Genomic DNA, 12,439 nt, shown 5'->3' with positions numbered 1-12,439 from the left:
CCCCCCCCCCCCCCCTCTCTCTCTCTCTCAGATAATTATGTTAATTTTTTTAAATGCGTCATACTTTTCTTGCAGGAGAATGCGATATAAGAAAATATGAATAGTTTTCTAGATGGATTGCTGATTTTTATGGGTGCTCGACTCGACTCATAACACACTTTTTTGCCGTAATAAAGAGAATGGCGTCATAGATTTAAAACACGTAACTACAAGATGGCATGCAAGCGCATACTCTGTGTTGCGTCAGCGTGACACATGTGTTGCTCGCGGATATATATGTACAATACATATACAGAAATAATAAAAGTACTGTAGAAATGCATCACAAGGTATGTATCTCGGGAAATATGATACTGTAATAACGTAACGCAGTGCGATGGTATTCCTGTTGTCGGTTCATCGGCTATACGTTGTCTCCGCATTGTTATGATGCATCCGTAATCTTTTTTTCTCATGAATAAGCAGAAAGAGAAAAGGAGCGAATTGGAAGCACGAAAGTCTTGTTGCAGCGATGTTTGCCTCGACGAACACGACATTGTATCCGACCGGAAAGTAATTTCGATCGGATGGAAAGGAGAAAATCGTTTGTTCGATGAATCGGTGAACAAGATGGATCTCACTATACAATGCTTGTGTTGACGAAATGCGAAGGGATAACAGACGCTTCGCGATGCTCTTCATCGTTCGCGGTAAACAAACAAAATGTTATTGAAGAAAATGGCAAAATTCTTTCGTTGGAAACATCCGCTTTTAATGAAATCACACAAAGCAAAAATAATATTAATTTAATTACCTGATTGAACTGTTACGTACCGTAATATAACAGTAGTATGACCAATGAAAATAATAAAGATAAATTTCAAAAAATTAATTAGCAAATTATAACAATTAACCCTCCGGACCTGACGATATGTCTATATTACATGATTGGATCTACTCCATTTTAAATCTCTGTCAAAAATGTGTGTTAACAATTCAATTTTCTTTATTTTACCTCTACAAATATTGTAGCAAAATATGTATATTATTTCAGATTTTTGAAAATATGCGTTAATGTTAAAAAATTGAAAATACGATATTTTCTCACATTTTTGCACAGAAGTATAACTTGTTGAGTGAGTAACATTATATTTTTACAGTACCTCATAACATCTTCTCAATGTCAAATTCATCTTTTTTTTTTAGATTTTTTGAAAAGATGTTCTAGTATTAAAAAAGAAAAATTAAATGAAGGCTCTCTTTCATATACTGATTTTCTCATCATAGCAATAATACACACAAACAGTTACTACTTTAATATTTCATATGCAGACTTTCAGTTGTTATCATTATTGCAATTTTAATGACCATCAGTCTAATTAAGTTCTGCTGCACTCTTTAGATTATTCTTCATAAAAAAAATTTCATATTCATTTTTTTTATATATAATATCATATTATGTCATTTTAATTCTTTGACATTAAATGCCTTTTAATTAACATAAATTAAATGAGTCTTACAATTCCAGAGTCAATAACTGTGTTACAAATTTTGGCATCAACTTTGGAAAGTTAAAAAAAGTGAGCTTAAGTATTGAATAGTCACATACTAGTTATTTAATAATAATCGATGTATTTATTCGGTATTTTTTTGTAACGTATTAGATAATAGAGATTTGTCATTACAAAGATTTTACAAAATGGAAAATATTACAGGGAGAACGTGCCTTTCAGATTGTATTATCCATAAAAAAAATTTTTTATAAAGAAGAAATAAGCATCAAGAGTACGTAAAACAGATTTCAAATATTACATCCTTCCCCAAACCAGAAGTATATTTTCTTAAATAATTAAAATATAATTTATTTAAAAATTAACTGTTTAAAAACGGATATAAAGATATTGCAATTAGTCAAATATTTCATTATTCAAAAAGGATCTTCAAAAGGTTTATTTGTAATAAACCTATTAATTCTGAGACATAAGACGGACTGAAAGTAACTAAAGTAGTCCATTGATTTATAGTGAAGTAACTTTATCTCAGCCTGGGCCGTACTAATTGGATTTCTGTGAATATATTATCAACACTGTATTTGCATTACGGAAATATGAAAATAATAGACATATTAGTGACATGGTATGTGAGATATGAAAGTACACCTACAAATAATAGACACGATGTAAATTAATGTGGGAAATAATATGTAGAAAGCATTTTTTTAAATAATTTTTTGTAATACATTAGATAACAGAAATTTGCCATTATAAGGTTTTACAAAATGGAAAATATTCCAGGGAACACGTTCTCTAGATTACATTATTAGATTATATTAAACTGTACGAAATTCGCGCGAAGAGTCTTAATGAAATTTCCGTCCGCAGTAACCGCGGCTGGAAACGCGATTCGAAAGTTACACAGACAGTCGGATCAGACTGAAATAATAGTTTGCGGTGAATTTATAATTCACGTTAAGCACGATTACGCTCTTCACCGTGTGCCGAGACACTCGTCTCCGTATCTCCGACTGGAATGAGAACTGGCGCAAAGTGTGCCACACAAAGTTCGTTAAAAAAGTTAGCTGACGCGAAATTGAATGCCACGTCGCGTCGTCGTGTTTAAGGACAGTGTCGCGTGCGCGCGCGCGCGCGCGCGCATTTTACTGCACGTTGCTTTCGGTACGCCTTATTACTTCGCATTACCCTTTCCCTGTTCGACTCACTCTTCTCCCTTTCTCTATTCCAATTTTGTATTATTCTCAAGTTTCTTGCGCCGCGAGTTCGAGCGTCGCAAAAGAGAAGAAGAGACACTACACGGGAAGATTTGTTGAGGCACGGCCGTGAATAGTTTAAAGCTCGCCTTAATAAACGAACGATACGTCGCGCTTCGTGCAAACTTCCGCCAAGTTCGTTACAACCGTAAGATGTAATTTTCCGGACGATGCGAGCGGGTTACGACGAGGGTGGCTGTGTATCCGCTCGACGCCAGTGGCTCCGTAACCGCTAATTCCGGACCAAAACTTTTGCTATAAAGACTTTCTGTGACAGCGACAATTATCCGTATTACATACAATAAGGCACTTTATGTATGTTTCGCGAAGACAGTGTAACATTACGCGCATTAAATGTTTATTTATTCGTGTTATTTTGTTGTGTTCCGAAATCGATCCTAGAACGCTATCGGTGTTAAATGTGATTCAGTGTTGCTACTCATACATTTTACGTTCAAAGAAATAGACCACTTTTAATTAACACGATACAAGTTTTCCATACATTTCACATTTTTAATAACGAAATGTTTATATTCTAGACCTTTGTTGTACACATTAGCACAAATAACTTAATTATTAATTTAAAAGAAAAGAAAAAATAAGCAATTGTAATTTTATTTTAATGTAAGTGTGACGACATGTATAGTCAAAAGGATCAAACACCGATTTCGGTGTTTAATATCGTTTTTGTGCAGTCCGCGGCAGAGATACCGCTCTGCCTTTAATCTCGCCGACCTCGCCGTAGCTAAAAGGTTAACTCTGCAACAGCACACTTATTTTCAGCACCTTAGAGCAGTACACATGAGTTGTTTGTGTCCGATTTGAGATTTGTGACTATTTTATATATATAAGTTGTGTTCATAACATCACAATGTAACTTTACACAAATAATCTTAAATACATAAAGTACTTGCGTGAAAAAACTGAGATTTTTGTCATTTATTTTACATATAATACATTTCCATACATTTCTATCGGAGCACAGATTAAAAAAATATACTTATACTTATTAAAGTTTGGAAAAATAAAAATTACGTAAGTATACGAGAAATAAGAATTGTTAGAAATGGTATGGACACGAATGACTCACGTGTGCCGTTGGAGGGTTAATACTTTTATGCACAGAACAAGAATGATATAAATCAATCGATATAAAGAAAATACATAGTTGCCTATTTAAAAAATGATATATTTTCCAATACGCGCAATTACATATTTCTTTTTAAGCAACTATACGCTGTAAATGATAGCATTCTTAAATGTCTGTAAAATTTCCGATAAAAAAATCTTTTATTATTCTACATCTGCTATCTATTCCGGATTGATGTAAATCAATCTACGATTTAATAAATAATAAAGAATGTTCTTGTAATTTATACGTAAAATGTATTAAATGTGATAAACTCGTCATTAGCTTTTATTAAATTTAAACGTTGCTGTTAAAACTATTATTTCTTAAAAAAAAAACGTTATCGCGCATTTAAATTCCAAATGTTTCAATAATCCAAGTACGTTCTCCCATTTGGATATATACTGGAATTAGCTTAGATTACCGAGGTTGCGCCATAATTGCCGTAATTCCATCACTTATCGCGGATTTTCTGTTCCGCGACGATATTGTTTTATCTCCGATAAAACGGCCAACGAAGCATCCAAAAGGAAACAAATGTCACAGAGCCGGATTTAACGTCCCGGCGATATTTCACGAGGAGATATCTAACCGGCTGTTCGATACTCTCGCTGAATCGATAATCTGAAAACCAGATTTTTCCAATTACTTCGCGATCGTTCCGGACAGTTCGATCGTAACTTAATAAATTTCCGCTTTCCGCTCTTCGCGCGCTTTCCGCGTCTATCCCGCTTCTAGTTCTCATCTGCCGAACGTCACGTCTCGTTTGTCTCTCCGGATCCCGATGCAGCTTCCGTTTCATGCATATTTCTGCGCGGCTGGACAAAGCGAGCAGTAATCGAGAAAGCGTACGTATCATTGCTAACGTCGGTGATGTTTTCGTTTCCGAACGGCGCGGCGAGGTATTTCTGTTTTGTCATTTGTACGAAAAAAATCACAGTCTTCTTTTAAAAATTATGTATCGTATGTTATATTTTGAATTTTGTATCATAAAAAATTATAATTAAAAAATTTCAAAGATTTATACAAATTTATTAAAATTGCTATTCTCGACGTAAGAAATATACAATTTGAAACTTTAGGTATTAAAAATCTAATCTCTCTTAGCACTTTAATCCTCTATTGAAGCATATCATAACCGACTGTAGATTTTCATGATGGGAAACAGTGCAAACATTTTACACACGATGGAGAATATCTTGAGCAGGGCGTGAAAATGGGGGGGTGGAGCCGCAGAGGGATGCCGTCGACGCACGACGCGAACATGAGGATGGGAGAGAAATATAATACGAAGAGAAATATATAAATGGAGGAAAAGGGAAGCAAACGGAAAGAAGGAAAAAGCTGTGAGGCTCAGAGGCGCTCGGAAGGACGTCGGAAAATGCGAACGATCCTCTTGGCACCCCTCCAATCGCGGTTAGGATAGGGAAAGAGATGGGTGCACGTCATGCATCACGCGAGGCGTCCGGTGCATCCAACGCATCCAGATGCACTGTGCGCAAAAGGAGATGGCGAACGAGGTTTTGGAGATTGCGAGGAGTAGAGGAGATAGGGTGTGAGTGACGACAGTAGGCGCCTAAACGCGGAGGCTGGAGAAAGGGTGGTTTACCGTGTGTGCATCAGTTTGCTGTCTTCGCCAGAATGCAGACGCAAGATGCAGCGCATTGCAACGGCACTGCGTTATCGGTTACACGCTTCCCCGAATCCGTACGTGCGCACGCGGGTTCTGCCTGTCTTCCGCCTTGTTTCCCTGTCGAAACTTTCACGCTTCACGAAACAAGACGCGCGCGGATAAACGACGACGCGGTGTTCTCGCGCGTGGCAATCGCGGAAATCGTGCGGCGCGTCTGCAAACTGATATCGATTCGCGAAATCTTGTTCCGGTATAGTTTTATCAAAGCGAAGACATCAACTTTCCAGTCTCGTGTAGCTAAAGATATCTTTATCAGTACTACATTTTCTGACTCTTAAATGCGCGTACTCTCATACTTCATATCTTATATATGTAATCATTATCACTATGGCGAGCAAAAAGAATATAAAGCTTTCCTAATATTTATTCTAGTACTTCAGTATGTTAACGTAAATTTTTCAACTGTGCAGATTATTGCCATACTAATATACGAGACTGTGTACATTAGTATGGCGATAATCTGTGCAATTGGAAAATTTACGTCAACACATATCGAGTGTTTTTTCACATTTCACCAAACGATTCACCTATTAATTATTGTGTTAATTTTATGCAAGACGAATATATTAAAAAGTAACAATAACACTTTGATGCAATTTGGAAACAAATTTGGGAAGCATATTTCTTCAGTAAAATTAACATTTATAATATGTTAAATTAACATGTACATTTTATTTATTTATTTTGGAATTTACGTTTTAAAACTACATTATTTTTATGTTACTTGTACATTATGTGAGTAAAATGAAAATAATGTAGCTTTAAAACGTAAATTTCAAATTAAATGAATAAAATGTACATGTTAATTTAACATATTATAAATAAAATATGTATATTATATATGAAATTTGCATTTAAAACTACATTTATGTTATATTTTATGTTACTTATAAATAGAACCCGGATTATTCGCCGACCGACGTATCAATTCGAGTTGATCGTAGCTCGTTCTTCACGATTCTCCCCACTGCACTGCCACTCGCCCGAAGCCATGGCGAGCCGGGCGAGGGATGGAACGATGCGCCGTGGATGGCGCCATGGCGCGGGCGGTGGGGAGAACTAGCTACGGTTGACTCGATCTCAGAACTTTAATCCAGGCTCTACCTATAAATTATGTCATTTTAGCACTAACAAGAAATATTGAATATTAATTTAACACAAACTGTTCAAATAACACTATGACATTATGTTAACACTCAAATATGTTAAAAATTCAACACAAAAATTTTAACTATAGAACTGATTTTAACATAAGCACAAAATGTTTTTACTGTCTGCGGTTGTATATGTCTCAGAATATGAATATTAAAAAGATTCAAAGGAAGAGTGAACAAAATTTTTAACTTTTTCTAGAGACACAATTTTATATTTAAAATTAACCTCGAATTATTTTCATTTCTTGCCCTAAATATCTAATTTGACATCTATATAATACTCGATACTGATTAAATGATAAAATGATAAACTATGTAGATATTATCCCGCTACTTACCTTTCGACTTGGCTCACCACGACAGAGTTCCCACAGAAGGCAGAGAGCCAAGGACGATATGCCCGTTTCCTTGGCAAGGGTGGCCAACGTCGACGACACTAGGGCCAGCAGCAAAGGAAACGACGGTCTCGTGCGATTACAATGGGCTGAATACGTCAGGAAAGATGTCAAGGTCAGGAAACAGGCAAGAAGGTCGGCACGTCCGACTATACCAGCCACAGCTTCACTGTGAATGGGATGGACCGCAAACAGGAAACCTGTGATCGCGTGCGCGAGATTGCTCCTTCCTGGTAGGACCTGCGGAGTGTAATTGCGGATATCTAGTAAGGTACACATGTAACCGTCTCGCGTGGCGATCCTTCGAGTGACGGGAGTGGGGCAAATTAACTCCAACGTTAATTGACTCTACTACTCCGCCGTGAGGATTGCTTGATCCGAGTTTCGATTTAATTGCCTATTGGACAAATGGCCAATAATGCTAATGGCTAACAACGATAACCGCGATAATAATAACGTCTCTTCAAAATTTGAATCTTGTAACACGCGGACTTTTCTAAAACTTTAAGATTTTTATGGAGAATGTTGTAATATATTAGCTACAAATTTATTTTGTTGTTGTAAGAAATAATTAACATGAATTGTGTCAAAGAACTTTGCCTATTTTTATATTGGTTTTGATAATAAAATTTATGCAATTTGCAATATACAATTACGCTAATTATCATTTTTAAAAAGCAATTATCTCTCTTTGTTTTATACCAATTTATTTATTCCATTAGCCCGCAAATATGATAGAGTAGTAATAGCCTCACAAGCCTTAAGAAATTAATCAATTACGATCGAAAGTGAGAAGAATAATCGATAATATTGACGTTGGACTTAAATTTTAATGACTTATTTATTGGATGTTGTTGCTAATATATTCCTCAAGAGTTCTGTGTAAATTTTAAGTCTTCATATGCATTTATATCGGAGCAATGTAGTAATTAAAAACCGCTATTCCTTATTCCCTGCTTTTATCCTAAATTTCTTCAATAAAATTAACATTCATAATATGTTGAATTAACACATCTTACACTCATGTATAATCTATTTTATTATTTATTTCTTAGAATTTAGGTTTTAGAAACATTATATCTATCCACACACACACACATATATATATATATATGTGTGTGTGTTATTTGTTCACTTACTCATAAATTGTGTGTTATTTTAATACCGAGAAATATTGAATATTAATTTAACACAAAATATTCAAATAACCCAATCACATTATGTTAAATTAATACTCAAATAAAAAATTTAACAAAAAAATTTTGTCAAAGATTGATTTGAACACAAATGCAAAATGTTCACTGTGTGACAACGACAATCACGTTTATTCGCAACGAAAGAAAGAATCAGAAAATATAGATAAATATTTGGATCAAAATATGAAAAGAAATATCAAATATGTAAGGATGTAGAGGAATACAATTCGCAGTTTTATGCACGACGCTTGGTAATCGTCGGTAGCAGCCATTGACGAGGGTTATTCGAAAATTATACGATCCAATGCACATTTGCAATAGCTAGGGGCTAGAGGGATACGGCGGGACGGACGGAATTTCGAGCAGGGAAATTGTATAAATGTCGTATATTTTTTCAACGCGCCAACAGAAAATCGAAGGTGGCGACGAAATGGCTCAGAAGGAAAACCGATCGGAATCGAGACCAAGGAAACATCTCGCGGCGAAGCGTCTTACCGGAGATATTAACAGCATGCATAACTCAAAACGCTGTTCTCGAAGTACGAGAAGTACTTTCATTAATACACTTAGACGCAGTTAATTAGCGCGACAGTTTCATTACACGAGAAAGTGCTGTGTGTATTAAATTAACGCGGTTCCTCGTACTTGCCATTTCCTCACGCTCATAATAACGCGCTAAAACGATTTGAGTTGCTAATGAACTTATAAAACGGTACGCAACTTGGATATTATTGCTTATTTTCATGATTCCAAGAAATGTGTCAAGTACCTTTATTATATCCGATCACGTATCACGGTAGGTACTTGGCCACATGTAACGTTCATTCTTAACTGAGGGAATTATTTCGCGTGAAATAATACAATCTAATGAAATTTTTATTACCAACTATTATTACCATAATCGGGAATCCAATATGATAATAAGGAAGCGCTTTCTGTGCTTTTGATGTATGTACTAGCAATACGAAATGTGACAGTAGCTACGAAATTCATCACGTTCACAGAAAGACAAATTCACGTGAGACAAATTGAAAAATCACGCTAACAATTTGTCACATTGCAAAGCAAATATCTCGTAAAAGTATTGCTCGTCAATCTAAATATCAAATATTACATCGATATCACTGTCAAATACGTTAATTGGAAAAAAAGTCAGTACTCTTAAAGCATGTAATACTTAAAAAGGTTAAAAAGTAACAAAAAACGATTTTTTTTATTGTGATAATTTTATTAATTTAAAATTTAGAAAATAGTTCTTTAAAAATTTTTGTTAAATTTAAATTGTAGATATTTTTAAAACATGTATTTAAAAAAAAACTTATTATTGTAGTATCTACTTTTGTCTGTGAGATATCATGGCAAAATTAAAAAAGTCGATGTAAGTTGATCTTAAGTAATATATGAGCGATGTTTTAGCCGTTTCGCTCTTGTACGAGAAAATACCGTCTGCTAATGTGAATGTCTTAACCCCTAGTACATACAATTGGGCCATTCATGTCCTGCACATTTCTTTTCTTTAAAATACTAAAAGCGTATAGCTGAATAATGGTCTCTATCCTTTCCTTTTTCTTAATACACATCTTTATAAATACTTTATGATGATATTAAAATATATGACACAAACAACCACTTAATAGCAACACAAGAAAATGTTTTTAAAAAATTTTTTTATTTTAACCAGATAAGGTGCCTCCAAAGTAAAAGTCTTCCATTTTCGACTTATTAACTATATCATATACCAATAATACTAATTATTGGACTACAGGCCACTAAGTTCAAAATAGCAGTCGAAATAGCCAATAGGAAAGTTGTCGGCATTTCGGCTCAGATAAAAGGATTGCGCTACATTGGTATATTTAGAATTTTAGCACGTCTAGTAGTAAGTAAGACTGATATTTTTTCAATTAAATCACGTAGGGGTTCTGTTTGACCACGCCATCTTTCATGCATACGTATTTTAGCTAACTTTATGCCAAATATTGAATATTCTACGCACATTTGAAAAAATATGAGCACTTCTCTGTAATGTACTGATTTGTTCGAATTTATGCTTTAAATTCACATAGTATTATTAAGCGCTTAAGAGATTCAGCTTGACTATTATAAAGGCTTTCTTTCCCTTCTTGTTATATTTTTACATATAATTAAATTGATTTAAATTAGTACGTTTTAATTGAACTTGGCATAATTTATTGCACATATCATTAAATTGTTCTTTGCATAACTCCTTAACGCGTCATTAAAACATATCAAAATTAAATACTCGCCAAGTTAAACACAATGATCGAAAGAGGTGATGTAAAATTAAAGTCTCATTAGAATGATAAGACCTTGTTGCGGATCTTTTGACTCTCCGATGTATGCGGAAATTGTTATTTGAGATGTTCCCGTACAGTTACGCCGAATCATCATTACAGTTCCCTTTCATGACCGCGCCCTATCGCCCTTTTCGGAATAAGAGGAATTCCAAGCTAACTAAAACGAAGTGACGTCGTAAAATTAAAACCGTGCAGTAGGCTTATGGTAAAGTTAAGCGGGTTCTACCTCGTTATTTGAATTCTGCCGTCGACGATCTTCTAAAGATGTGCTTCTGCGCAGATGAAATAAGAAGGATCTCAGCGGCTTTATTTCGGATATAAAACGAACCTATGATTACTTAATAATTAGATGGATTCATAACGCGACTTTTACTGCGAAGCGAATTGCGTTCCTCTTAATCTCCCCCGATTAAATCGTGCAAATTAGTGTCGTGCAATAAGGTATAATTGATGGTAGAAGAATTAAGTCTACCGATAGTAGATGTCTAAATCTTGATTAATTGTTGGTATTGCTTTCTTAAATGACAAATAACAAGGGCAATTTATACGAAATAAAGCAAAAGTGATGTAGAGATAAAATTAATTAGCAATTAACTTTTGTTGAGTATTGACGAATTATAAATGGATTTCAAACTATACATCAATCCTTCATGATATTTTTATACAATATTAATCCTGTGAAGCTGACGTCAATATCTGTAATACTGTTACTGATACCGGAGACCCATTCAATTTTTGATTAAAAGGCACTAATTAATTAATTCGAAGAGATCAAAATGACATAACTAAAATAAAAAATTATGAATACTAAATTTATTTTAATAACAATAATTAAAATTTGCATAGATGTGAATAATATAATTGGTTCAACAGACCCATTGGTAGCTCTGATGAATTAAAAGAGGAATACAGCATATTTCAACATCGGAGAAACTTTTAGAATTTTATTTCTTTTTATAACCACTACACCACTATAGATATATCATTGAATATTATTAAATCTATGTGATATACGTTCTACAGGTGTCGTTAGTTTATTTTTATCATCTTAGCGTAAACCCATATTCTCTAAAAATGAATCAGTGACTTTAGTGTCACACTTATAACTGATGTAATCATTAGCAAATATTTATTGTTTTTTAGTAATACTACACTCTTCACTGTTAGGGATTAGAATTCTTTACAAGTGAATCTGCAGAAAATCATAATCTCTAAAAGTAAATATTCGTTGATGATATATCAGTATATAATGATTCTAAGTGTAACACGGAAGTCAGTAAGAATACACTGATTTAGTTTAGTGCTGATTCTACAATAAGTTGATAGTCGGAAGTCTTAACCTTAATCAGTGAAGTTGTCCAATCAGCGTTAGTCGTACAAGTTGGCTATTGGTCAACTTCACCGATAAAACTTAGGACTACCGGTTACCAACTCATCATTGCAGAATCAGCATTAGAGAGTATCCTGTTTGTTACGAATGTTAACGATACTATCATTTTCTTACCAATTTTCTATCCTGGCTGAAGTATATATAATATTTTTCGGAATAAAAGTTTTTTCACAGATTTAAGATGTTATAGCAGCGTCAAATCGACAATTTAATTTACGAAATTATTATTTTATGAATTGATTATATTATAGGTCCGAAAATAATCAACGCGCATTCATATATTTACAATAAATATATTAAAAATACATATAGAAATATTATTCCAACATCTAATTTTAATCGTAGTTGACGTTTCTCTTACAATTAGTTGATATAATCATTTTCTTGTTTGACGCGATGAAATCTTTTTTATTCCATC

At 34.1% G+C, this 12,439-nt stretch overlaps 1 protein-coding gene across 3 annotated transcripts in view; it reads right to left on the bottom strand.

Moving 5' to 3' along the window:
• Positions 1 to 12,439, bottom strand: part of Tmtc2 (Transmembrane O-mannosyltransferase targeting cadherins 2) — a 286,435-nt gene that overhangs the window by 121,779 nt on the left and 152,217 nt on the right. For all 3 annotated transcript variants that reach the window (XM_018506510.1, XM_018506512.1, XM_018506511.1), the window contains exon 3: positions 7,061 to 7,357. In XM_018506510.1, the coding sequence (XP_018362012.1) occupies positions 7,061 to 7,357 (297 nt within the window). The remainder of the gene's footprint in view (positions 1 to 7,060; positions 7,358 to 12,439) is intronic.

Source organism: Trachymyrmex cornetzi, unplaced genomic scaffold (genome assembly GCF_001594075.2).
Source record: "Trachymyrmex cornetzi isolate Tcor2-1 unplaced genomic scaffold, Tcor1.1 scaffold225, whole genome shotgun sequence".
Classification (NCBI taxonomy): Eukaryota; Metazoa; Arthropoda; class Insecta; order Hymenoptera; family Formicidae; genus Trachymyrmex; species Trachymyrmex cornetzi.
Note: the sequence above shows the minus strand (reverse complement) of the source record. Positions and strands in the feature narration are given on the sequence as shown.